Source organism: Talpa europaea (genome assembly GCF_964194135.1).
Source record: "Talpa europaea genome assembly, chromosome: 11".
Classification (NCBI taxonomy): Eukaryota; Metazoa; Chordata; class Mammalia; order Eulipotyphla; family Talpidae; genus Talpa; species Talpa europaea.
This window is the reverse complement of record NC_140078.1, coordinates 594,177-616,090: the sequence shown is the minus strand read 5'-3', so window position 1 is coordinate 616,090 and position 21,914 is coordinate 594,177. Positions and strand designations below refer to the sequence as shown.

The following is a 21,914-nucleotide window of genomic DNA, read 5'->3' as shown; positions in this document are numbered from 1 at the left end:
TCCTGCGCGGGGTGTCCGGCGCGGGGCGGGGCCCCCTGGGGGGCTGGAGGGCGCCCCGCGGCGAACCCGACGGGAAACACAGGCGAAACACGTACAGATAAATTTGTTTTTAATAAAGGAGTTAATTTTCTTTCAATCCTATATAAAACAATAGCAATTAAAAACTTCATTTTTGAAAGTAAAATATTTACATATGAACAAGTAACTGTGCAAAATTTACATGAAAAAATGGAAAGACGGGGGTCCTGAAAGACAAAGAAAGAGGCGCGACAGGTCGGGTCGGTAAAAAATACTGATCAGGTCGAGCGCGGGGTCGCGGCCGCGGGTCCAGGCGGCGCGTCCGAAGGTCATAAAAGTCCTGTCCGGGGAGTTTGATACAATAAACCTCTGAAAATATAAAGAACCAATCAGCGTATCTGCGATAAAAAAATAGGTACAAAGACGGGGCCGCGGGGCCGCCCCCGCCCGGCTCTCCCTTCGTCCGCGTCTCCACTTTGAGCTAAAAAACACAGTGCAAGTAAAATAGACTCTCGGGCCGCGCCCCGCGCCCCGCAGCTTCACCGACCAGAGCGAGGAGAGCGCGGGGCGCGGGGCGCGGGGCGCGGGACGGGCTAAAAGTCGGCGGCCGCCGCCGACGGTACAAAAATAGGGGGGCGGGGGCCGGGGGGGCGGGGGGCCGGGGCCGGCGGCGGGCGGGGGCCCCGCTATGGCTTGGGCGCTACTTGAGCAGCGCCTTGTAGAGCAGCAGGGAGTGGCTGGTCTCGCGCTCGTTCTCCAGGCAGAAGATGAGGTCCCTGAGGTTGACGCGCGTGATCCGCTGCCGCGCGAACTGCCGCGGGCCGCCGCCGCCGGAGCCGCCGGGCAACGCCGCGCCCGGGCCCGAGCCCTGCGGGGGACGCGCCGTCAGGGCGGGGCGGCCCGGACCGGCCCCGGCGCCCGACCCCGACCCGGCGCCCGACCCCGACCCGGGGCCCGACCCTGACCCGGAGCCCGAACCGGGGCCCGACCCCGACCCGGAGCCGGACCCTGACCCGGAGCCCGACCGGCGCCCGACCCCGACCTGGGGCCCGACCCAGCGCCCGACCCCGACCCGGCGCCCGACCCCGACCCGGAGCCCGACCCCGACCCGGAGCCCGACCCGGACCCCGACCCGGCGCCCGACCCCGACCCGGAGCCCGACCCCGACCCGGACCCCGACCCCGACCCGGAGCCCGACCCGGACCCCGACCCCGACCCGGCGCCCATCCCCGACCTGGGGCCCGACCCGGAGCCCGATCCCGACCTGGCGCCCAACCCCGACCCGGAGGCCGACCCTGACCCGGAGCCCGACCCGGACCCCGACCCGGCGCCCGACCCCGACCCGGCGCCCGACCCCGACCCGGAGCCCGACCCGGGGCCCGACCCTGACCCGGAGCGCGACCCTGACCCAGCGCCCGACCCCGACCCGACATCCGACCCCGACCCGGAGGCCGACCCTGACCCGGAGCCCGACCCGGACCCCGACCCGGCGCCCGACCCCGACCCGGCGCCCGACCCCGACCCGGAGCCCGACCCTGACCCGGAGCCCGACCCGGGGCCCGACCCTGACCCGGAGCGCGACCCTGACCCGGCGCCCAACCCCGACCCGACATCCGACCCCGACCTGGAGACCGACCCTGACCTGGAACCCGACCCGGACCCCGACCCGGCGCCCGACCCCGACCCGGCACCCGACCCCGACCCGGAGGCCGACCCTGACCCGGAGCCCAACCCGGAGCGCGACCCCGACCCGGCGCCCGTCCCCGACCTGGGGCCCGACCCGGAGCCCGACCCCGACCTGGCGCCCAACCCCGACCCGGAGGCCGACCCTGACCCGGAGCCCGACCCGGACCCCGACCCGGCGCCCGACCCTGACCCGGCGCCCGACCCTGACCCGGCGCCCGACCCGGAGCGCGACCCCGACCCGGCGCCCGACCCCGACCTGGGGCCCGACCTGGAGCCCAACCCTGACCCGACCCCGACCTGGGGCCCGACCCGGAGCCCGACCCCGACCCGGCGCCCGACCCTGACCCAGAGCCCGACCCTGACCCGGAGCCCGACCCTGACTTGGCGCTCGACCCGGCGCCCGACCCGGACCCAGGGCCCTCCTGCAGCCGCCGGCCCCGTGCACCGGCCACCCGCGCCGCCGCCCGTGGCCAGCAGGTGGCGGGCGCGGCCCGCGCAGACCCGTCCCCCGCGCGGCTCCGGCCTGCCCGCCCGCCCGGCGCGCGCAGGACACTCCAACCACCAGGCCAGCCCGGCGCGAGCCCCCCGCGGGGGACGGGGCCGAGGGAGACGCGCAGGCCCGGGGCGAGGGAGGCCGGGGGCGCCGGGGAGGCCGCAGGAGGGGCTCGCGGCGGCGCCCACAGGAGCCAGGCCGCGGAGGCGGCGCGGTGAGGGCTGGACAGGGAGCCCCGAAACCAGCTGACCCAGCCCCACCGAGACACACAGGCCCCGGGAAGGGGGTGGACTCGGGCGGAGGGACGGCCAGGCCCGGCCAGCTCTCCCCTGGCCCTGCGCAGGGCCCTGCCCCACTCTGCAGAGGCACCAGCGCCCAGGACTCGGGACTCTGGCCAAGGCTGCAGAGACCTGGGGCACTCAGGGACGTTCGGGCCAGAAGGCGGGCACCTGGAGCCCCCCACAGAGGACGCGCCCCAGGCTCCAGGCAGCTCCCAGGCCCAGGCATTGCAAGGCGGAGGCCGCAGACCGGAGCCCTGGGGCGGGTGGGCACGGGGCAGGCCGGTGGCAGGGACGGCGGGCTCCGAGGACAGAGCCTGCAGGGCACTGGGCCTGGACCACAGGGCTGCCCACCCCACTGAAGGAGCAGCAGGACCCTGCCAACACCTCCCTGAGGACGACAGGAGGACAGACGGATGGCAACTTAGAGGGACGGTGCTCACGTCCCAGTGGCCGGGGAGATGTACCTCAAGCAGCCGGACAGGCAGCACCACGACGGCCACTGCCCGGGGCACGAGGCCTCTCACACCTCAACACACAGACCTGGGCTCCTGGCCCGGCACGTGGGAGCCCAGACGCCCCCTTGGGCCTGACCAGACAGAACCAGCGGCCCTCGGCTCCCTAGGGAGGAGGGGCAGCCTGCAGGGCCTCTGCCGGGGCCTGCTCTCCGGCTCTGCGCTCACGGAGCCCGGGGGCCGGGGCCGCGCTGGCCCAGCTCAAATCAGAGGCTGCAGGGACCGAATGACCAGAGCCCCAGCTCAGCCTCGGTCCCCACGACCACAGGTCCGCACAGCAAGGGGCCGCTCGCCGCGGGAGGTAGGATGCGCCCTGGACAGGTCAGGAGCCCCAGCTCCGCCCCAGAAAGCCCCTGGGGCTGGAGGAAGGGGGCGCCGCCTCGCCCCAGGGAACGGCGGGATGGGGCCAGCAGCCGGCTCCGCCAGACGCCAGAGACGGGCATCCTGCTCCGAAACTGAGACGTTACAAGGCACTAGAAAGCGTAAAACGCCACAAATGGGAATGAGCAAGCAACGTGACAAAAAAAAAATCACAAATAAAACTTCTTTTGAGAAATGAAGACTAAACCGGGGAGCGGGGCAGGAGCTGGCCGCGGGCGTTCCCAGGGCAGCGGGCGCTCCCTAGGCGCTGGCAGGCTTCTCCCGCCCCCTCGCCAACACCGCAGCGAAAGTAAAGCGCCGACAGCAGGAGCCGCAGCAACCCAACTCCTGCAGCGCGAGAGCCCGCGGCCCCGGCGCTCCACCAGGCACCCAGGGGCCAGCTCGGCCGCGGCCACGAGACAGACGTAAACAGGCAAGCGGCCGGGCCTAGGGCAGCAGGAGGCTCCGGCCAGGCGGGCAGCGGTGGACCCGGTGAGAGGCAGCTCTCCCGGGCCGGGCGGGCAGCGCATCGCATCGCAGCAGGAGGCCCAGCACACAGGGCAGGAGCAGCCCGGGCGGGGACACAGGCCCGCCAGGCACCCTGACCCCAACGCTGGGTGCAGAGGAAAAAGTCAGCCTGAAGCAGAGGCCCCGGCCCGGCACCTAACACAGACAAACCCCAGATGCTTGGGGGCCCCCTCTAAGCGGCCCACGAGAGGACCCGGCCAGGGCGTGGGAGCACCAGTCAGGGGGCGCTGGTGGCCAGGACGGCCTCGGAGGAGCCCCGAGCGGCACGCAGCCTCACGCCGCTGGCCACCTCCGAGGACAGGGTTCCAGATCTGCAAAACTGCCTGGGAACCTCCGTCTCTCCATGAGCTGACACCCCGCGCTGGCGCCCCGCGGTGAAATAGAGGGGCTCAGGGACAGAGGGAAAGGCAGAAGACGGCCACCTCCCGGCGCACCGCCCTGCAGGCCTGACGTTCACAACTGACCTCTCAGGGCAAAAACAAGGTGATGCGCGGGCTGAGCCCTCACAGCCAGCAGCGGGGTGTGGACCCCGGGGACCCCCGCACACAGACGGGTCCCCAGGTCTGGGCTCCGAGGACCAGTGACGCCAGCACCCACACAGGGCCCTCTGGGGCTCTGGGCGAGGGGCCGCAGCCCACCCATACCTCCGTGCCCGACCCCGGGCCTGGCGAGTCCACTTTCCTCTTCTTCCGCGGCCCAATGGCGGCCAGCGCCGTGAGGTTGGCGTCCCGCTGCCGCATCTGCGCCAGCTCTTGCTGCTGCATCTTTGAGGGGAACAGAGGATGTCGGTCCACGCACGTGGCCTCTGCTTACTACAGACGCCAGGGGGGCTCCTGACACTTTCTAAATTAAAGCTTTCTTAACATTCTCGCTTTTTTTAAACAGGGAGCATAGGGCCTCCCCAGGGGCGCAGCGGTCGAGCGCTGGGCTGCGAAGCTGCCCGCAGCCTCTGCAGCGCCCGTTCGATCCCCGGCCGCAGGCGAGGGTCCCACATGGCGCGCAGACCTCTCCTGCCGCCCGCTGCTCCCCTCAGCAGTGTCCTTCGGTCCTTCTGCCTGCTCTGCTCCCCGCTCTGGCTCTGGTGAATCCTCTCACCCTCCCGCGCTTCTGACTGTGCCCAGTGCTTGTGTAAATAAATAAATAAATCTTTTTTAAAAATTAAAATAAAACAGGGAACATAGTTTACCATCAGAAGGAGGAAGCAGCACCTGCTTGTCTTAAAAATTCAGGAAATATGAACAAATTCTAAAAAGAGCCGCTAACTGCCGCTCGGCAGGAGGCAGACTGCAGAGAAAAGCCTTCACCAAACCACGGAGTGCCGCGCCACTGCCGCTGAGAGCGGGCCCCTCCCGCCTGCCGGACAGGGGGCTGGACATGGGCGCTGGCTGGGGCGCAGCGGAGACCCTGCCCTGAGAAAGCTCACCTCTTTCGCCTTCTGCTTCAGCCGTAATTGTTCCGGATCTTCTTGTCTGGATCGAGACTTTTTTTCAAAGAGATCAAAAAGAACAGTAAGTTAGGACCGCGTGTGACCCGGCCGTCTAGCCCCACGACAGGGCACGGTGCCAACCTCCCTCACGCGCGGAGCACAAAGCCCCTCCTGGAAAGAAACGAAAACGTAAGAAGATCAACAGCGTCTGCACACCAGCCGGGCGCCCAGGCGCTGACCGGACCACGAGCCAGCGCGGTCCTGCCCACTGCCCTCCCCAGCCCAGCCCCCACCGCCCGCCCCCACCACCAGACGAGCGGCCGGGGCTGGCCACGTGCCTTGGCCGCCCGCATCAGGATCTCCCGCTCCTGCTCGTCCTTCCTCTGCTTCTCAATCTGGTCGAGCTGTTCAAAAAACTTGAGCTGAGCCCGGACGTCACTGGCCTGCTCGTACCTGTCATCATCCTGCAGCAAAGCGACAGACCGAAGTCATGGACCTGGGGGCCCAGCTGGGCTGCACACAGCCCCGCTGTGCAGGCCCCACAGGAGTGCTGACCCAGCAGCCCCCCGAGACCCCCCGATCTCAGAAACTCTCATTGGGGTCACCCTGGGACCCTTCGTCTACTTCGGCATTTTCAGCAACACTAACGCGCCTCTGCGGCGGCTCAGGGAGGTGGCTGCAGACTCTCCCCTCGCCCTGCAGGCAGGTGGAAAGCCACCGCTGCAGTGCCCCCGAACAGCACCGGGCGCAGGGGCGGCCGTCCACTCGGTGCCTGCACTGAACCTGGCGCTGGTGCAGTGCGCCCCTCCACACCGACCCCACGGCGTGTGCAGGCCGGGGCGCCCGGCCAAGCCCTGGGCGCCCACAGGCAAGAGGCTCCCGATTTCCAAAGGCAGACAGGTCGCCTGGTAGAGGTGAACAGCCCCGCAGGGCGCCCCCCCCCACCGTCCACCCCTCCCCCAGCTGGGGGGCAGAGCACGTGGCTGGGGCAAGTGGCCACTTCCCTGAACCCGCCCAGCTCCGCAGTCCGGTCTCAGAGCACAGCCAGCCGTCACCTTGTAAGAGAAGTTCTTTTGCTGGGCCGTTTCCGATATTTTTTCCACCAGGCTCTGCAGCCTCTGCTGTGTGGCGTGGGAGACGTAGCTCACAACGTCAGGGTGCAGCTCCGTGATGCCGTGCTTTTTACCTAGGGGTTGGCACATGAATCTCTCAGCCACCGGACCCGCGGCCTCCCTCGCCACGCTGCTGTCCGCTGCCACCCACCAGTCACGCTCTAGGCCGCGACGGGCAGCCCAAGCGCCTGGGGCGGGGAGGGGCCCCGCAGCTCCCGGGAGCACCGTGTCCACACAGGGACGCCCGCGGGACGCCAGGGCGGCAGGGGCACCTCGCGCACCTATCTCCAGGATCCTCCTTTGCAGAGGGGCCGGGAGCAAGAAGGTCTCATCTTTGCAGGACCGCGTCAGGGTGCCCACCAGCTCCGAGTTGGTGGCTAAAATTCTAGCACTTTCTTCGGACAGGTTCACTCCTGCCATTGACGCAACATCGTTGATGTCGTCATCATCCCTTCAGAAAAGAAGGCGACATCACTAACTGAAGGGGGGCCCCTCGGGGGCACTAGCAAGGCTGCGGGGAACCTGCTCTTCCCAAATCAGAACCGCAGGGAAGCAGATCTGGGTCTGCACTCCCCGGAGCGCTGAGGGACAGGGCAGGGGGGTGGGCATGGGCAGAGGGCTCGCCAGGGCTAGCGCTGGCAACATCCCCACTCAGCGCACGTCGCCTGGGCCCTGCCCCCCACCCCCCAACTCCTTAAAGGCTGTCAGCAGAGGCAGGGCTTAGAAACGACTGCAGACCCGCGGGGACCCCAGGGCAGCGCAAACACCGTCGCCTGCGCGCCGGGCCCAGACCGCCCTCCTGGCCAGTGGACACTGAGCAGGACGGCGCTGAGCAGGCTCCGTGTGCCTCCGCCCCCGGCACGCCGGGACAGGTGGACGCGCACTCGGTTCCCGGGAGGGGCAGGTCCCGTGAAAGCCTCGGGGCCCTTGAAGCTCGCACCCCTCCTAAACGATGGCCGCGCCACCCCGCCCCTCGTGTCCCGCTGTCTGGCCCCACGACCAAGGACAGGGCGTGGGGAGGCGTCCGAGAGGCGGAGGGACGTGCGTCCCGGGCTGCCCATCGGCTCCCGCTGCGCAGGGCCCCCGCACGCGCTCGCGGAGGAAGTCGCCCCAGCGGCCAGTGGCCAGCGGCCGCGCAGCCAGGATGCCCGCCCCTTACCGAAACGAGCCTCCCCCGGGCTCCTTGAGTTTATTTTTCTGAGCAGCAGCTGCCTGGGCCGAGACAGTGGCAAGAGCTTTGGTTCCCGGTAACACAGCGGGTTTCACCACGGGGACTGCAAAACGGGAGACAGGCTGTCCCCGCCGCCGGGACCTGCCCTGGCCGGGGCGACGGACGGGGAGGAGCCGCCCACACCACAGCTTCCCGCCTCTGTCGAGCTGCTTCCACGCGGCAGCGACCTGCACCAGCGCGTGGCACAAGGGGCACAGGGTGGGGGGTGCCCGCAAGGGAGATAAAGGAGATGGGGCGATGGGGGCGCGCCGGAGGCAGCATGGGCTGCGGGACCCACCTGGCTGCAGCGGGTTGAGCTGGATCTGCTGGGGTGTGGTGAGCACGATGCGGCTGTGGGGCTGCCGGAGTGCAACCATGGGCGTCTGCGTCAGCGTCACCTGCGGGGGCCGGAGCAGCGCCCCAGGCTTGGGCGGCTGCTGGATCACCTGTGGCAGAGTCCAGCACTCAAGGCCGGTACACCCTCCCAGGGCGGCCCCACCAGCAGCTCCTGCGCAAGGGCAGCGCTATGTGGCGGCAGCACGGAGGGGTGGGGGGCTCTGAGGCCCCACCCAGCAGAGGAGGCCAGGGCCCCAGAGCTCAAGGGCCTCGCTCTGCCCCTCTAGGGACAGGGGTGGCTCTGACACCGGCTGGGTGGCAGCTGCCCTCAGTCCCGCCTGCACCCCTGGAGCCACAAGAGCCATGGCCCACAGCCCCACGGGCAGCAGCCCGCTCACCCAGCCCACCGGGCGGGACACTCTCTGGGGCCTGGCCCTGCCTGTGCCTTCAGGCCCCAGGCGCCGTGTCTCTAGCATGGCCAGAAGTGAGCAGGGAGGGAGCACTGCCCGCCTGCCAACCTGCGTGGGCTGCGTGAGGCTGATGACCGGGGGCTGGAGGGCACTGGTCGCCGTGGCTGCCGTCTTCCCGGCCGTGCGCTGGACCGAGCTGCTCAGCACAACGGCCGTGAGGGCCGTGGTGGCCTGCGAGGCGGGTGGCGGCTGCTGCTGGCTCTGCTGGATGAAGGCCGCGGAGTCGGGGGTCAGCTGTCTCAGGGCGGGCAAGCTCCTCTGGGCGGAAGACAGATACGGGTGGGCGGCCGCACAGCGCAGGACCCTCACTCCCTGGCCCGACTTGGGGGAGGAGCGCAACCCCACAGTGCAGCCCAGCCCCCAGGGGGCCCGCTGTGGGGGCACCAGCACCCCCTACAGACAGCAGCGAAGCAGGGCCCTGGGGGCGCCGGGTTCCTGCAGCCCCTCTGTCTGGGAGCAGGCCCCACACGGCCCCGCAGGGGCACCACTGCAGAAGCACCTCTCCTGAGCGCCCCGCGCAGCCCGTGGGTAACACCCCGACAGGCCCACCCGCTGCACCCCAGAGGCACCTGGGGATTACCTTCAGGAAAGGCACAAGGTAAGGTTGAGGTGAAGAATTAAGTTCTCGATATAACCTGCTAGTGAAATCTTCTGCTTCGATTTTTCCATCCTTAAAAACAAAATTCACACTGAATTTCTAACATGAATGAAGTCCTGGACGCCCCAGGCCCCAAGCTGCATTCACACCGAGCCCACTTCGGGGCGGTGGGGCCTCCCAGCTGGACGCTGGCCCTGGGCACAGGTAGCCCCACTCAGGGCCTGCTGCCCACAGCCCCCACGCCACGGGGCCAGCCAGTGCGGGTGCCACAGGGAGTCGGGGACAGCTCGCTAGATCCACCCCATGCACTGAGCAGCCCCGGCCAACTCCAGGGGGAGGCCGAGGGTGGGGCACAGGCCCGGGTGCACCAGACCCCTTCCCCGCGTTTTCTGGCCTCAGCATTTTCTGCCTGAGGCCGTCAGGAGAGGCGAAGTGAGGAGGGCGGAGCAGCCCCAGGCCCTGCAGCCGGGCGCTCTGCGGGCCTCACCAGCAAGCTCTGCACCAGCTCCTTCACGTTGGCGGCAGTCTCCGTGGACTGTTTCCCGGATGAAGCCAGTTTTATTAACGTAGATAGGAAATTTTTGCATTTCTTCACGTTTTCCATCGTTTCCTGAGTCCAAGGTAAAGACAGAGGGATGGCGTCTTGAGGCAGGCCCCCGGCTCCGCCGGAGGAGCAGGCCCAGCCCAGCTCCCGGGCCCACTCGCTGGCCCCCACCTCTTGCAGCCCAGGTCCCCAGGGGCTGCACTAAGCGAGAGTCAGGCAGCATCTAAACGCTCACGAGGGAGCTGAGCCGCGCTGGCAGCTGACAGGAGGCGCTGGGCAGAGAAACAGCAAGTTGGGGCGCTGGCACAAGGCCCCCACGAGCACCCAGGCAGCCCAGTGGGCATGCTGACTACTGGGTCAGTCGCTGCAGCTCCCACACAGTCCTCATGGGGGGGGGGCTTGGCCCCGTGGTGCCTGGGGGCCAGCCTGGGCACTCACCGTGGCAGCCGCGGAGGTGGTGGTGGCACCGGGCACCGTGCGCTGGGGGGTCGCCGTCTGCACCGCCGTCGCCGTCCCGAGCTGGGTGTTCTGAGCCGCGCCGCCCAGGACCAGCTGGGGCTAGGAGAACCGGGGCTCTGAGCGGGCGCCCAGCCGGCGCAGACAGGGTGCACAGGACGGCTGGTGGGGGCCGCAGCCAGGCCGCGGCCCACCCACTGCGGGCCTAGCGGAACGAAGCTGGCAGAGCCCAGCGCCAGGCCACGAGGCACCCCTGTGAGCTGCCCGCCCGTTGCCAGCGCAGGCGCAGCCAGCAGGGACCGAGCCGGACCCCACCAGGCAGCCGCCTGCGCTCCCTCAGCCGGGCAGAGGCGTCCTGCTTGGACCCCGCCGCCCCACGTGACGGCGCCGGGACCTCTAGACTGTGCTTTCCCGACCTCCAAAGCCCATCTTCCCGCTCCAGGTTTTAAAGGCCCCGTCCTCCCTCCCGGAGCGGGAGCCGTGCAGCCCGAGCTCGGCTCACAAGCCATCCGGACAGGCTGCCCGCAACCTGACCCCGGGACGCGGCTCCTGGGCCTCAGTGCTCTCCCCTCGCGATGCCAAGCACCGGCTACTTCTGCAGCTAAAAGCTCCAAGCAGAGAAACCTCAAAGAGGACGAGGAAGGAACCGCCAGGGTGGGGGGTGGGGGGACGGGCGTGGCCTGTCTGGTCATGGGGCACACGCGCACTGCCCCAGCGGTCAGCCTGCTCGTCCCTGGCCTCCTCAGAACATGACCGCCCGGGCACTGCGGTCGGCTAGGCTGGGGGCTCTCTGGGGCTGGACCGCCCACATGCCGGGCACAGGGCCGCGTGACCTTGCCAAGGGGCCATCCTCATGTGCCTGGTGCTGAGCTCTCGTGGCTTTTAAGCCTCCCTGAGAGCCATGGCTGGCCGAGCTCACACCTGCCCGGGAGCGCCCCAGCCCGCCCTGGCCCCGGCCCTGCTCACCTGCACTCCAGGCGGTCGCTGCAGCGCGGGGCTGGGCTGCACCGTCGTCTGCGCCTGAGACACCTGCTTGATAATGGCTGTTGGGGTCACCTGCCGTGCAATTATTGGGGTTCCGGGGGCCTGGAGACAAGTAAGAGCCACTGAGCAGGACTCCCCATCACCGTGCACCCCAAAAGCCACCCGCAAAGAACTAGGGCACGCAAGTGGCTTGCAGTTTTCAGGAAGTCACCCTGGCTCTCCGGTACCCCGCCAAGCTGGATGGCATGACCGGCCCTCCCAGACCTGGACACAAGAACAGTCAGAGCCAAAGAAGATGCCGGGGGGCCCGAGGCGCTGGCTCCCGGCGCCGGGAGTGGCAGGAGAGGAGCTGACGGCGGATAGGCGAGGCAAACACACGGGGCATCACTCCACAGAGCTCCCCGCCACGAGAACTGCCCTGAGCCTTTCGGGGTTCAACAGCGGGGCTGTGGCATCTCGGAATGCGCCCTCCAGGATGCTCCAGGCTCTGCTGTAGGTGCTGCCGGCCAGCTAGCCCGACAGAGCGGTCCGGCCCCAGGAGACTGAGGGCAGCCGAGGCCCACTCCTGCTACCAGCTGGGGTGCAGGCAGGGACCCTATGTGCAAGCTCCTGGAGGGGCCCACACGGCCGCAGCAGGTCCTCGGCGCCCGGCACCCCCACGACAGCAGCAGCCTCGGCCCCACAGCCTCAACACTCCCAAGGCCTGAGCTCAGCCCTTGTCGTCCCGGGACAGCTCCGGTGGGATCTCCGCCAGACAGAAACGAAGACGGAGGCTCAGGGCGAAGTCCCAGGACAGACAGAGGGGCCAGGACAGGGGCTCCGGACTCACCTGCACGGCAGAGATCTGCACGGGAGGGGCCCCGGTGGGGGTGGCAGGGCGGGGCGCCATGCTGGTCTGCGGCTGGGCCTGGGCGTGGGCCTGGGCCTGCATCTGGGCCAGGGCCTGCTGGGGGATCATCAGCAGCTGCCCGTTCTCGCTCCGCACGAGGACCATGCCTGGGGACAGAGGGGCTGGCCTTGAGGATACGACCCTGCTGGCCAGAGAGACCCTGGCCGGGCGGGAAGAAGAGGCCACCAACATACAGACTCACGTTGCCGGTCAGCCGGGCCGGGGCCACCGCCACAGGGACAACGACACCCATGCACGCGTCCCCTACACGGCTCACAACACGGCTGCCGGCCCCAGCGCCCGGGGCAACCCGCCCTGCCCAGACCTGGCCTGTCCACCGGGGCCCGTCGCCACCAGCACTGGAGCCTGTAGGCCGGCTCTGCCCCACCAGGGCCCCCGACATGTGGGCTGGGCCACACAGACCTGGGCACCCAAAACAGGCACGGGGAAGGACGCTGGCCCGTGTGGCTCCAGAGCCAAGTGACCGGAGCGCAAACCCTGCCAGCCGGCCCGACCGGGCCCTGGCGGCACACACGGCCAGCAGCGCAGCCACCTTCGCTCCATCCAACTCACAGGCGGGCGGGGGGGGGGGGGGGGGGCAGGGCCCACACCCTCCCTCCCAGGGCCGGCACACCCAGCTCCACGCCCGGGGCCGGGCCCAGGGAGGGCAGGGAGACGCGGCGGCCGCCGGGGGCGCCCTGGGAGCCCCAGCATCAGGCCGTCATCCTCCGAGCCTGCTGGCTTTGCTCCCGCCGCCCGGGGTCCAGGACGTCACTGAAGTCACTGGGCCGGCTCCTTGGCGAAGCCAACGATCATCGGCGGAGGCCCCCGCGCCCGCCCCACTCTGGGCGAAGCACCACGCAACGCCCAAAACAGCCTTCTGCCCCTCAAGCGAGGCAGACCTGAGGCCGCCGCCCGACCCGGCTGCTGCGAGGAGCTGCTCGGGGCCAGGAGGGCGTCGGGCGCTACCCAGACAGCAGGCAGCCCGGTGCCTGCCCCAGGCTCCATGCAGGTGAAGCAGCCCCTTGCAGCCAAGGACCACCTGGAGCACCCCAAGCCCACGCAGGGTAGGGACCAGGGGAACACTGCGAGCACCGGCCACCCCGCCCAACCACTCCCTCCTCTGCCCTGGGGACCGGCCAGCGGCGCACAGCCAGGCCCGCAACTGGCTCAGAGCCGACGCGCACCTCAGCCGTCAGAAGCTTCTCCCCACAAACTTTACATCAACGCGCTTGTGACAAGGGCCCCGGAGCAGCAGCACTGTGGTCCACGGGGGCCAGGGTCCCGGAGGGCCTGGGCAGCGGCGGGGGCCGGAGGCGCTCAGCCACTGGCCGCAGCGGCAGGGCCACGTTGTGGCCTCAGCCTGCCAGCGCCGGCGGGCAGAACAGCTGCAGCGTCCCCTCGCGCGGCCTTCTGTCGCCCCGGCCCAGGGAAGAAGCCCAAGCACGCACCGGCGGGGCCCGGCACAGACACTCGGGGACCGACAACCGCGGATGTGCGAGGGACAGGCCCCACGCAGGCCACTCGGCCAGTGGGGACCGGGTGCCAGGGCACGACAGCAGCCCCTGACTGGAGCGCGCGGGGGCCAGGGCGGCCCCCCAGACACCCCGGCCGCACGCACAAACCAGGGCGACCCTGGCTCACTCTGCGTGACCCGCCTCTGACCTCCCGTGTCAGCACCTTCTGTATTTTTAACCGAAATGTAGGTCAAGCAGAAGCACACGGTGACCGGCGCTTTCAACCCACCCGGGAGCCCTGGATGACCTCACTTCCGGGGAAGCGCTTCTGGGCACAGGCTGGAAGCCGGCGGGCGCCGAGGCCCCTCCCTGTGCCCTGCCCAGAGCCCGGGCAGACCCAGCTCCACGGGCACCCGGCACCGTCCCAGGCACCAAGACCATTGACCCCACGTGGGGTCGGAAACGCATGGCCCCGGCCGTTCTGTAAGCCTCGAAGTTTTCAAAATAAACACTGAAGGGCCTCCCCGGTGGCGCAGCGGTTGAGCGCTGGGTTGCGAAGCTGCCCGCGGCCTCTGCGGCGCCGGTTCGATCCCCGGCTGCTCCCCGGCCACCGGAGGAGGGTCCCGCATGGCGCGCAGACCTCTCCTGCCGCCCGCTGCTCCCCTCGGCAGTGTCCTTCGGTCCTTCTGCCTGCTCTGCTCCCCGCTCTGGCTCTGGTGAATCCTCTTGCCCTCCCGCACTTCTGACTGTACCCAGTGCTTGTATAAACAAAACAAACAAACAAACCAGCAAACAAATAAATAAAGCATGCCTCTATTAAAAAAAAAAAAAAATTGAAGATGGGAGATGCTTTGACCTCCAGGGGTGCAAACTAAGAGCTCGCCGGAGCACCCCTTGAGGGACACTCGCCTGCAGCCAGGATGGAGAGCACCCTGGTGTGGTGGGGAGGGCAGCGGCCATGGCTCAGCTGGTCAGGAGCACAGAGGGTCCCGGCGTGCTCACAGCCCCCGCCAGTCCAGAGACCGCAGAGGGCAGCCCTGAGCCCACCTGCGCCTCCCTGACCGGGCCCACAGCACACGAGGGGTTGAACTGCATCCCCACTGGGGGATGCTGCCCCCCCCACTCTGGAACCGCCCTGGGGATCACGTCCATCAGCTTAAACTGGGGACAAGGCAGGTGGGCCTAAGAGGAACCGGCCCAAGAAGCCCAAGCACTGATCGGCTGGCCTGGCTGACCCTCTGCTGCGCGACCTGCTGGAGGGGCCCCACCTGGCCCTCCAGGCCTCGGCGCGGGAGCTCAGGGCGGGCGGACCGACCACAGGGCCAGCGGGGCCTGTGGAGCTCTGGGCTCCGGCAACCCTTGCCCTGCCCTGCCCACCACAGCCCTCTGCCCCGCCACGCCCCACCCCTGCCCTCTGGACACAGGAGGGCCCCACAAGCCCACCCACGGGTCCAGAGCTGTGGGGAGAGCCAGCGCCTGGCTGGGCCCCGGGTCCAGCTGGTGGAGGAGTGGGCAGGAGGCGGGGACAGCGCCCGGCCGGCCCGGCCCCCAGAGCTCCCGGGGAACAACATCGCCTGGCCTCTCTCAGGCGGCCTCCCCACGGGCCACGCCCACAGCCCGGCCTGACCCCGGCGGTCTGTGCGTGCCCCGCTCCTCTTCCGGCTTCGCGGCTCACGCCGGCCTGCCTGGACCCAGCTCCGCTGCACACACCGTGCCCTCCGGCGCCCACGGCCACGGCGCCCCAGCCCCGCTCCTCCGCCTCAGACCGGCCTCCCTGCCCCGCCAGCCCACCGGCATGCCCGGGGCAGCCCCGCTGCCCCACCCCCAGCTCCCTCTCAGCGCCCGCACCCGACACCGCACCCGCCCGCGGGGCTCCGGAGCAAGGAGGACCCTGTGCCCGAGCGGGATCAGGCACCCCCTCAGCCCCAGCCGCACGGCCCACCACAGGCTGGGGCCCATGGCGGTGGGACCACGTCTGCTGGGCTGCCCGGCCCCATGGGGGGTGAGGGGCGACAGCCCCAGGAGAGGCCGTACCCAGGGGGCCACAGGGCTCCCTCCCCACAGTCCACAAGGACCTGCCGTGAGCCCAGAAAAGGGGAAGTGCAGGCAGGTGGCCGCGAGGGCGGGGCGGGAGGGCAGCCCGGCACCTCCCTGACTCAGCCCCGCGCCCGCCTGCTGCCCCGCCTGCTGCCCCGCCTGCTGGAGGGCCACGCGTCCAGAAGCCACGCTGCAGGAGCCTGAGGTACTGGCGTCCAAGGCGGGTTCCTGGCAGAGGGCGGGCAGCTGTGCTTCCGGCACCCGGTGGGGGCGGGCCCGCGGGCGGCTGGGCAGCCGACAGGACGGCCGGTCCCCGACGGCAGCTCTGCCCACATAGGCGGCACGTGGCTCCCCCTTGCCCACCTCCAGCCCCTCTGAGGTGCCAGCCCCGGGCCATCCTCGGGCACTGGTCCCTGATGCAGTCAGCTGCCGCTGCTGCCCACCCCAGGAAGGTGACCTGCCAACCACGGCCTGGCCTCAGCACCGCCCACAGCTGCTCCCGGCACTCCAGGGCTCTCGGACTCACCGGCTGACCCCTCAAGCCACCCTGCCCTGGGGAGTGTCCCAGGCCAGAGCCTGCCGCTCCCACCACTGGCACCAGCCCGGCAGCCCGAGCATGAAGGAAGCCCCGCAGCGCTGGCCCCTCCAACCTGCTCTGTGCACGCAGGGGTCCAACCACTGGGCCCGGAAACACACCTCCCGGGGCCCTCAGGGTCCAGCCCTGACGTCCACTTCATGCAGCCACACAAACTGCTGTGGGCCTCCACCCCGCGGGGCTGGGGACACTGAGACCCCGCCACACGCCCACCAGCCTGGGAGCGGCGGCGGGTCCCGTCGACTGACTTTGGGATGGAGACGAGTCAGCGCAGCCCCACCGCAGGGCACAGAGGCCGGCGCCCGGGCCCCACGCAGCACCCTCCCGCCAGAAGCACCCGCCCGCCAGGAGCAGGGAGCCCACTGCCTGGTGCCCTGGGGCACAGGGCCAGGCCGGCAGCCGGAGGAGTCGCCGCCGCGCAGGGACGGCATCTAACACTGGGCAAGCCCTGGAGCTGGGGCTGCGAGCCGGGGACTCCTCCCGTGGCTTTGAGAGTCGAGTTCCCCGTCGCTGACGCTCCAGGCGTGTGAGAAGCCAACAACTCAGCTCGGGGCTTTCGCGGCCTATGCAGACACGGGCCTGACCCCACACACGCCGCAGCGGGCCGGGGGCGGGTCAGGGAGCAATCACTAGGCCGGAGGTTCGGAGCACCCCCAGCGGACGCCACGGCAACCGCTGCCGCCAGGTGCACAGCCTCGCGGGGCGGCCCCGCCCGCTTCCTCCTCTCCAGCCAACCGCAGGCGGCGCGGGCCTGGGGAGAAGCGAGGGCCTGGCCAGCCTCCCAGGTGAGAGGCTGAGCAGCACCTGCCTCCCGGCGAGCGTGGGGCAAGTCTGGGGGTCCTGCTGCTGTCAACAAGAAAAGTACCGCTGAGAACTATGCAAATTACCCCAAATCGCAGACAAGTTTCTCCAGAGTCCTTTTACATCGCCGCTTCAAGGTTTTCAAAAACAGTTAATTATGTTTTGATCAACTCACACATAACGAGCTATTTATAAACACTTCCTTCAAGCGAGTCACTGAAGACGACGCACGCTTACACTGACGCGCCGCCGGGCCCGGGAGCACGTCAGGAAGGACCTCTGCTTTATTAGGGTGCAGGGCGGTGAGACCCGTGGGACTTGCAGTGGGGCCAGCCCCGCCTGGCACCGCCCAGCACACACAGCCCCGGGCCCACCCGCGGCCTCGTGGCCAGAGGGGACGGGACCCCGGGCGGCAGGCCCTCCGGCCCGGCCCACTGAGTACCCGGACATCTCCTTAACCAGCTTCCTGCGCGGGGCCCCTGGCAAGCAGGAGTGCACCCTCCTGGCCCAACAGACTCAGGAAGGCAGGGCTCTGCCCTCAAGCACCATCAGCAGCGAGACCAAGGGCCCCAGGAAAGATCAGAGGAGCAGAACCTCCAACCCCACCAGCAAAACACTCGCCCCACCTCAGGGCGCCAAGAAGTGTGGGCTCCCTGGCCACGGGGCTGGCCTGGCTCCCTGGAGATGACTTCTTTCCTCATTCAAAGGCCACAGCAACCCCGGTGCACGGAGAGGAAAGCCCCCAGCCCACACTGCGGGAGCCACGCTGGTCCCCACATCTGCAACCCGCACGCCAGCGTGGGGCCTCCTGGCCAGGCCCGTTCGCATGGCCAGCGTGCTTCGGTGGGGACCGAGCTGCGGGGTTTCGCTACGCATGTGACGGCAGATGCTTCGGTCAAGGGCAGGGCGTGAATAACGAACACTGCCTGCCTGGGGGGGCGCTCGGCTGGGGGACTTCCGGGCTTCCCCCATCCAACCCTGCCATCTGGCAGGGAAACTGAGGCTCCGCGGAGCCACAGCCAGGTTGGAGCGTGAGCGTCCACCCAACACAAAACCTATACTCTGAGACCGGTGCTGGTGCCAAAGCAGCCACCAGCAGCTCCGGCTCCTGCACCCGCGGCCAGGGCGTCCGCCCAGGTGGAGCCCCAACAGCACTCTCACGACCACGGCGCTGCTCGCCTCCTGCCCGGCAAGTCACCGGAGTCCCCAGATGGGAGTTGGCGCCCGACCTTTGGAGCGATCGCGTTAAGTGAGGAGCGGGCGGGTGGCCCCTAGTCCAGCGCAGGCGGCCGCGACGAGGAAGTGGCCTTCCGTCCCGGGCAGAGCCTGCCCCTCCCAACACCGCAGCCTGGCAGGAGCGAGTTCTCTGGGCAGGGCCGACGCCGGGCAGACGGGCGGCAGGAGCACTCCCGCCGGAGCCCGAGACGTGAGCGGCCTGCACGTGCACGCCAGTCCCGCGGCCTCTCCAGCTGCAGCCCACTCTGCCCCCGCCAGCGCCCCAGAGCCAGCAGAAGCTGGTCAGGGTGCTGGGCGGCCGCGCCTCTGCAGGGCCCCACTTCGTCCCTGCGCCCAGGGGACAGCCTGGGCCACGTTCCCTTCACCTCAACACAAATGCCGCTTTGCGGAGCCATGGGACAAGAGCCACCACCACGGAGCTGCTACAAGCGAGTCCACGGGGCTCCTGTGGACACAAGGAGACGTTCACAAACCCTGTGTCTCTGCTCTCCGCCGCGGAACTGAGCCCGGGGCAGGCGCCTCCTCATTGGCACCCAGCGCTCTGCAGACCCTGCCGCCCCTTCCCAGGTCACACCCCCTCCCCAGGTCACGCCCCCTCCCTGCACTCACTCAGGCTCACAGGGTGGGCCCAGAGGGCGACAGCAGCTGGGAGAGCTGCGCGCCCTTGGCCCCGGCTGCAGGAGGAGCCCACCCTCAGCAGGTGCCCATATACAGCCACCTCGTCCAGGCCCATCTTTGACTTCCCAGGGCGCGTGGCCCCGGAGGCACAGCCCGCGGCGCCTGTCGCCCAGTGCCAGCTGGCGCAGCTCGGCTGGGCCCGGGGACCGACCGGACCTCCTGGGACCCTGGCAGAGCCAGCGCCCAGGGCGGTCACGGGGAGCGTCCCAGGAACTTGAGCCCCAGGTGTCCAGGGCAGCACATGGAGTGTCCATCCCAAACCGCAGCCCCTCCCCCAGCGAGACGTCGGCTCCGGTGGGACCCTGGCCTCCCCCGGCAGCCCAGCGGGGTGACAGCAGGGCCGGAGCACCAGGAGGCCCCCGCAGGCTGAGGGAAGTGCGCCTGCACGCAGCCACCCCCAGGTGGGAAGGTGCCCCCTCTTCTACCCCAACGCACAGCTGCAGGAGGGCTCAGGGACGCACCCACAGACACAGGAGCCAGCAGAGCCCGCAGAGGTGGCTCAGCGCAGCCGGCAGCTCAGCTGACAGCGCCCTTCCCTCCTCAGGTGCGCAGCCCCCGCTGGCACCCCAAAACACGAGAGCGGGTGGCGGCCCCCACCTGCGTGGAACTCTCCCCCCTGGCGGGCTGGGGAAGCCTGAGCTTCTGAAGACCCCACATTCTTGCAGGGCGACCAGGCGCTCCTCCCCAGAGCACGAGGGTACAGGGGTGCTGCTCCACCGGCCCGGTGCTCTCGCGGGGGTGGGGGAAGCCGGGCACTGCGCCCTCCCAGCCCCGAGCGCCGGGCCGGGCGGGACACTGAGACACACCGAGGCGCCCCAGGAGCCGCAGGCCAGCCCAAAGACGCGGGGGACCCCACTTCCTCAGCCAGAAACGACAGTCCCGGGCCACCTGCCGTACAGCCCCGGGGCCGAGCCCGGGGGCGCCCGGAGGCCGCTCGCTGGGGAAGTGGGGGACGTGGCGCCCCCCGCCCCCCGCCCCCCCGGCCCCGCCCGCGCACTCACCTGGGGGCAGCTGGAAGTTCTGGATGTTGGCGGGGCTCTGCGGCGGCGGCGGCAGGCGCGGGGCCAGCACGGTGGGCGTCAGCGTGGCCCGGATCCCGCCGGCGGCCGGCGCGGGCGCGCGGGGCAGGCTGGCGGCGGCGGCGGCGGCCGGGCCCTTGGGCAGCGCGGCGGGCGCGCCGGGCGCGGGCAGCGGCGGGCCGAGCAGCAGGCCGGGGCCGGGGCCGGGGCCGGGGCCGGGGCCCGCCAGGGGCGGCGGGGGCGCGGCGGGCGCGGCGGCCTTGGGCGAGTCGGCCTTGGGCCCGGGCCCGGGCGCGGGCGCGGCGGGGGGCGCGGCGGGGGGCGCGGGGGGCGCGGCGGGGGGCGCGGGGGGCGCGGCGCCCGCCCCGTTCTGCGCGGGGGGCGCGGGGGGCGCGGGGGCCGCGGGCCCGGGCGGCCGGGCCAGGCCGGCGGCGGCGGGCGGCGGCGGGGCGGCGGCGGGCGCGGGGGGCGCGGCGGGGGGCGCGGCGGGGGGCGCGGGGGGCGAGGGGGCGCGGGGCGCGGGCGCGGCGGGCGCGCCGGGGCCGGGCGGCGTCTGGATGACGGAGGCGGCGGGCGGCGCGGGCGCGGGCGGCCCGTTGGGCAGCGGGCTGGCGGCAGGTGCGGCGGCGCGGAGCGGGCTCCCGGGCCCGGCGCTCCCGTTCAGGGCGAGCGCGGCGCCGGGCCGGGCGGCGGGCTTGGCGGCGGGCTCGGGCGCGGCCGCGGCGCCGGCGCCGGCCCCGGGCGCGCAGGCCCCGGGCGCCGCCGCCGCGCCCGGCCCCGGCCCCGGCCCCGGCCCCGGCCCCGGCCCCGGCGCGCCGGCCTCGAGCGCGCCCAGCTTGGCGGCGGGCCCTGCGGGGAAGCGGCGGTGAGGCGGCGGCCCGCCCGGCGCCCGCCCGCGCCCAGGCCCGCGCGCCCTACCTGCGGGGGGCGGCTCCGGCGCCGCGGCGGGCGCGCCCTCGGCCGGCGCGGCGGCGGCTCCGACATGGTTCCCGAGCGCGCCGGCGGCCGCGGCCCGGGGCTCGGGCGCGCGGGGCGCGAGGAGCGGCGGGGGCGCCGCGCTGGCCGCCAGCTGCGACTCGAGCGAGCCCACCAGGTCGCTCACCACTTTCTCGTCCACCTCGCTGCTGAAGAAGACCTCGTCCAGCAGATCCGAGCCCGCCGCCATCTTCCCTCGGCCCCCGCCGCCGCCGCTCGGCCGGCGCTGGGCGGGGAGGAGGCTCCGCGCGGGCGGGCGGGCGGGCGGCCGGGCGGGGGGCGGCGCGCGCCGGGCGGGGCGGGGGCGGCGGCCGGGCGGGGGGCGCGGGCGGCCGGCGCGGGGGAGGGCGGCGGCGCGGCGGTGCGCAGGCGCGGCGGCGCGCCCGCCCCCGCCCGCCGCCCGGCGCCCCGCGATTGGCCGCGGCGCCGCCCGGCCGCCCGCCCGGCGCCCCGCCATTGGCCGCGGCGCGCGCTTAAAAGGCGCGACCAATGGCTGCGGCGGCAGAGGCCGGGCGGGCGCGGCGGCGGCGGCGCGGGCGCGGGGGGCCGGCGCGGGGCGGGCCGGGCCGGGGCGCGGGGCGCGGGGCGCTCTTTGTCTCCGCTCGCCCCAAAATGGCCGCGGCGGCGGCGGCGGCGGCGGGCCGGGCCGGCCGGGCCGGGGGAGGCGGGGCCGCGCGGCCGGCCCGGGCCCCGCGCCCGGCCCCGCGCGCCCGCCCGGCGTGTCACTTCCTGCGCGCGGGCCCGGCCGGGCCGGCAGTTCCGGCCGCAGCGCCGCCCGCGCTTCCTGTCCCGCCGCCAGGTAAGCGCCGCGCCGGGGGCGCCGCCGGCCGCGGGGCCGCGGAGGGGAGGCCGCCCCGCCCCGCCCCGCCCCCCCGGGCGCGCCCTGGAGCTGGCCCGGGGCCGGGCCTGGGCGCCGCGGCGGGAGGGCGGCGGGGCTGGGGTCCGGGGCGCGCGGGGGCGCCGGCCTGAGGCCGCGGGGGAGGCGCGGGCGGGGTCCTCCGAGACGCGCCGCCCCGCCCCGCCCCGCCGGCCCCGAGGCCCGCGCCGACCCTCCGCCCCGGCGAGGCGCCCCGCGCCCGGCCGCTGCCCCCGGGCCCCCAGCAGGAGGGGGACGCCGGCCCCGCCGCGCCGCTCCGCGGGGTCTCGAGCCCCGGGACGGCGGCGCCTCGCGCGGCACAGGGGGCCCCGGTCCCCCGCGCCCGGCCGGGCCCCG

General features: G+C 71.7%; 1 protein-coding gene across 1 annotated transcript; it reads right to left on the bottom strand.

Moving 5' to 3' along the window:
• Positions 1-718: 718 nt before the first annotated feature.
• On the bottom strand, positions 719-20,891 carry TAF4 (TATA-box binding protein associated factor 4; the record flags this gene model as incomplete). Its single annotated transcript, XM_084246795.1, is given in 17 exon segments — positions 719-886; positions 4,523-4,642; positions 5,302-5,358; positions 5,643-5,768; positions 6,360-6,490; positions 6,698-6,867; positions 7,576-7,690; positions 7,925-8,090; positions 8,466-8,690; positions 9,013-9,102; positions 9,518-9,640; positions 10,013-10,132; positions 10,997-11,116; positions 11,844-12,010; positions 19,709-20,608; positions 20,611-20,633; positions 20,635-20,891. Coding segments are annotated over 17 exon segments (3,078 nt in total).
• Between the last annotated feature and the right edge of the window lie 1,023 nt (positions 20,892-21,914).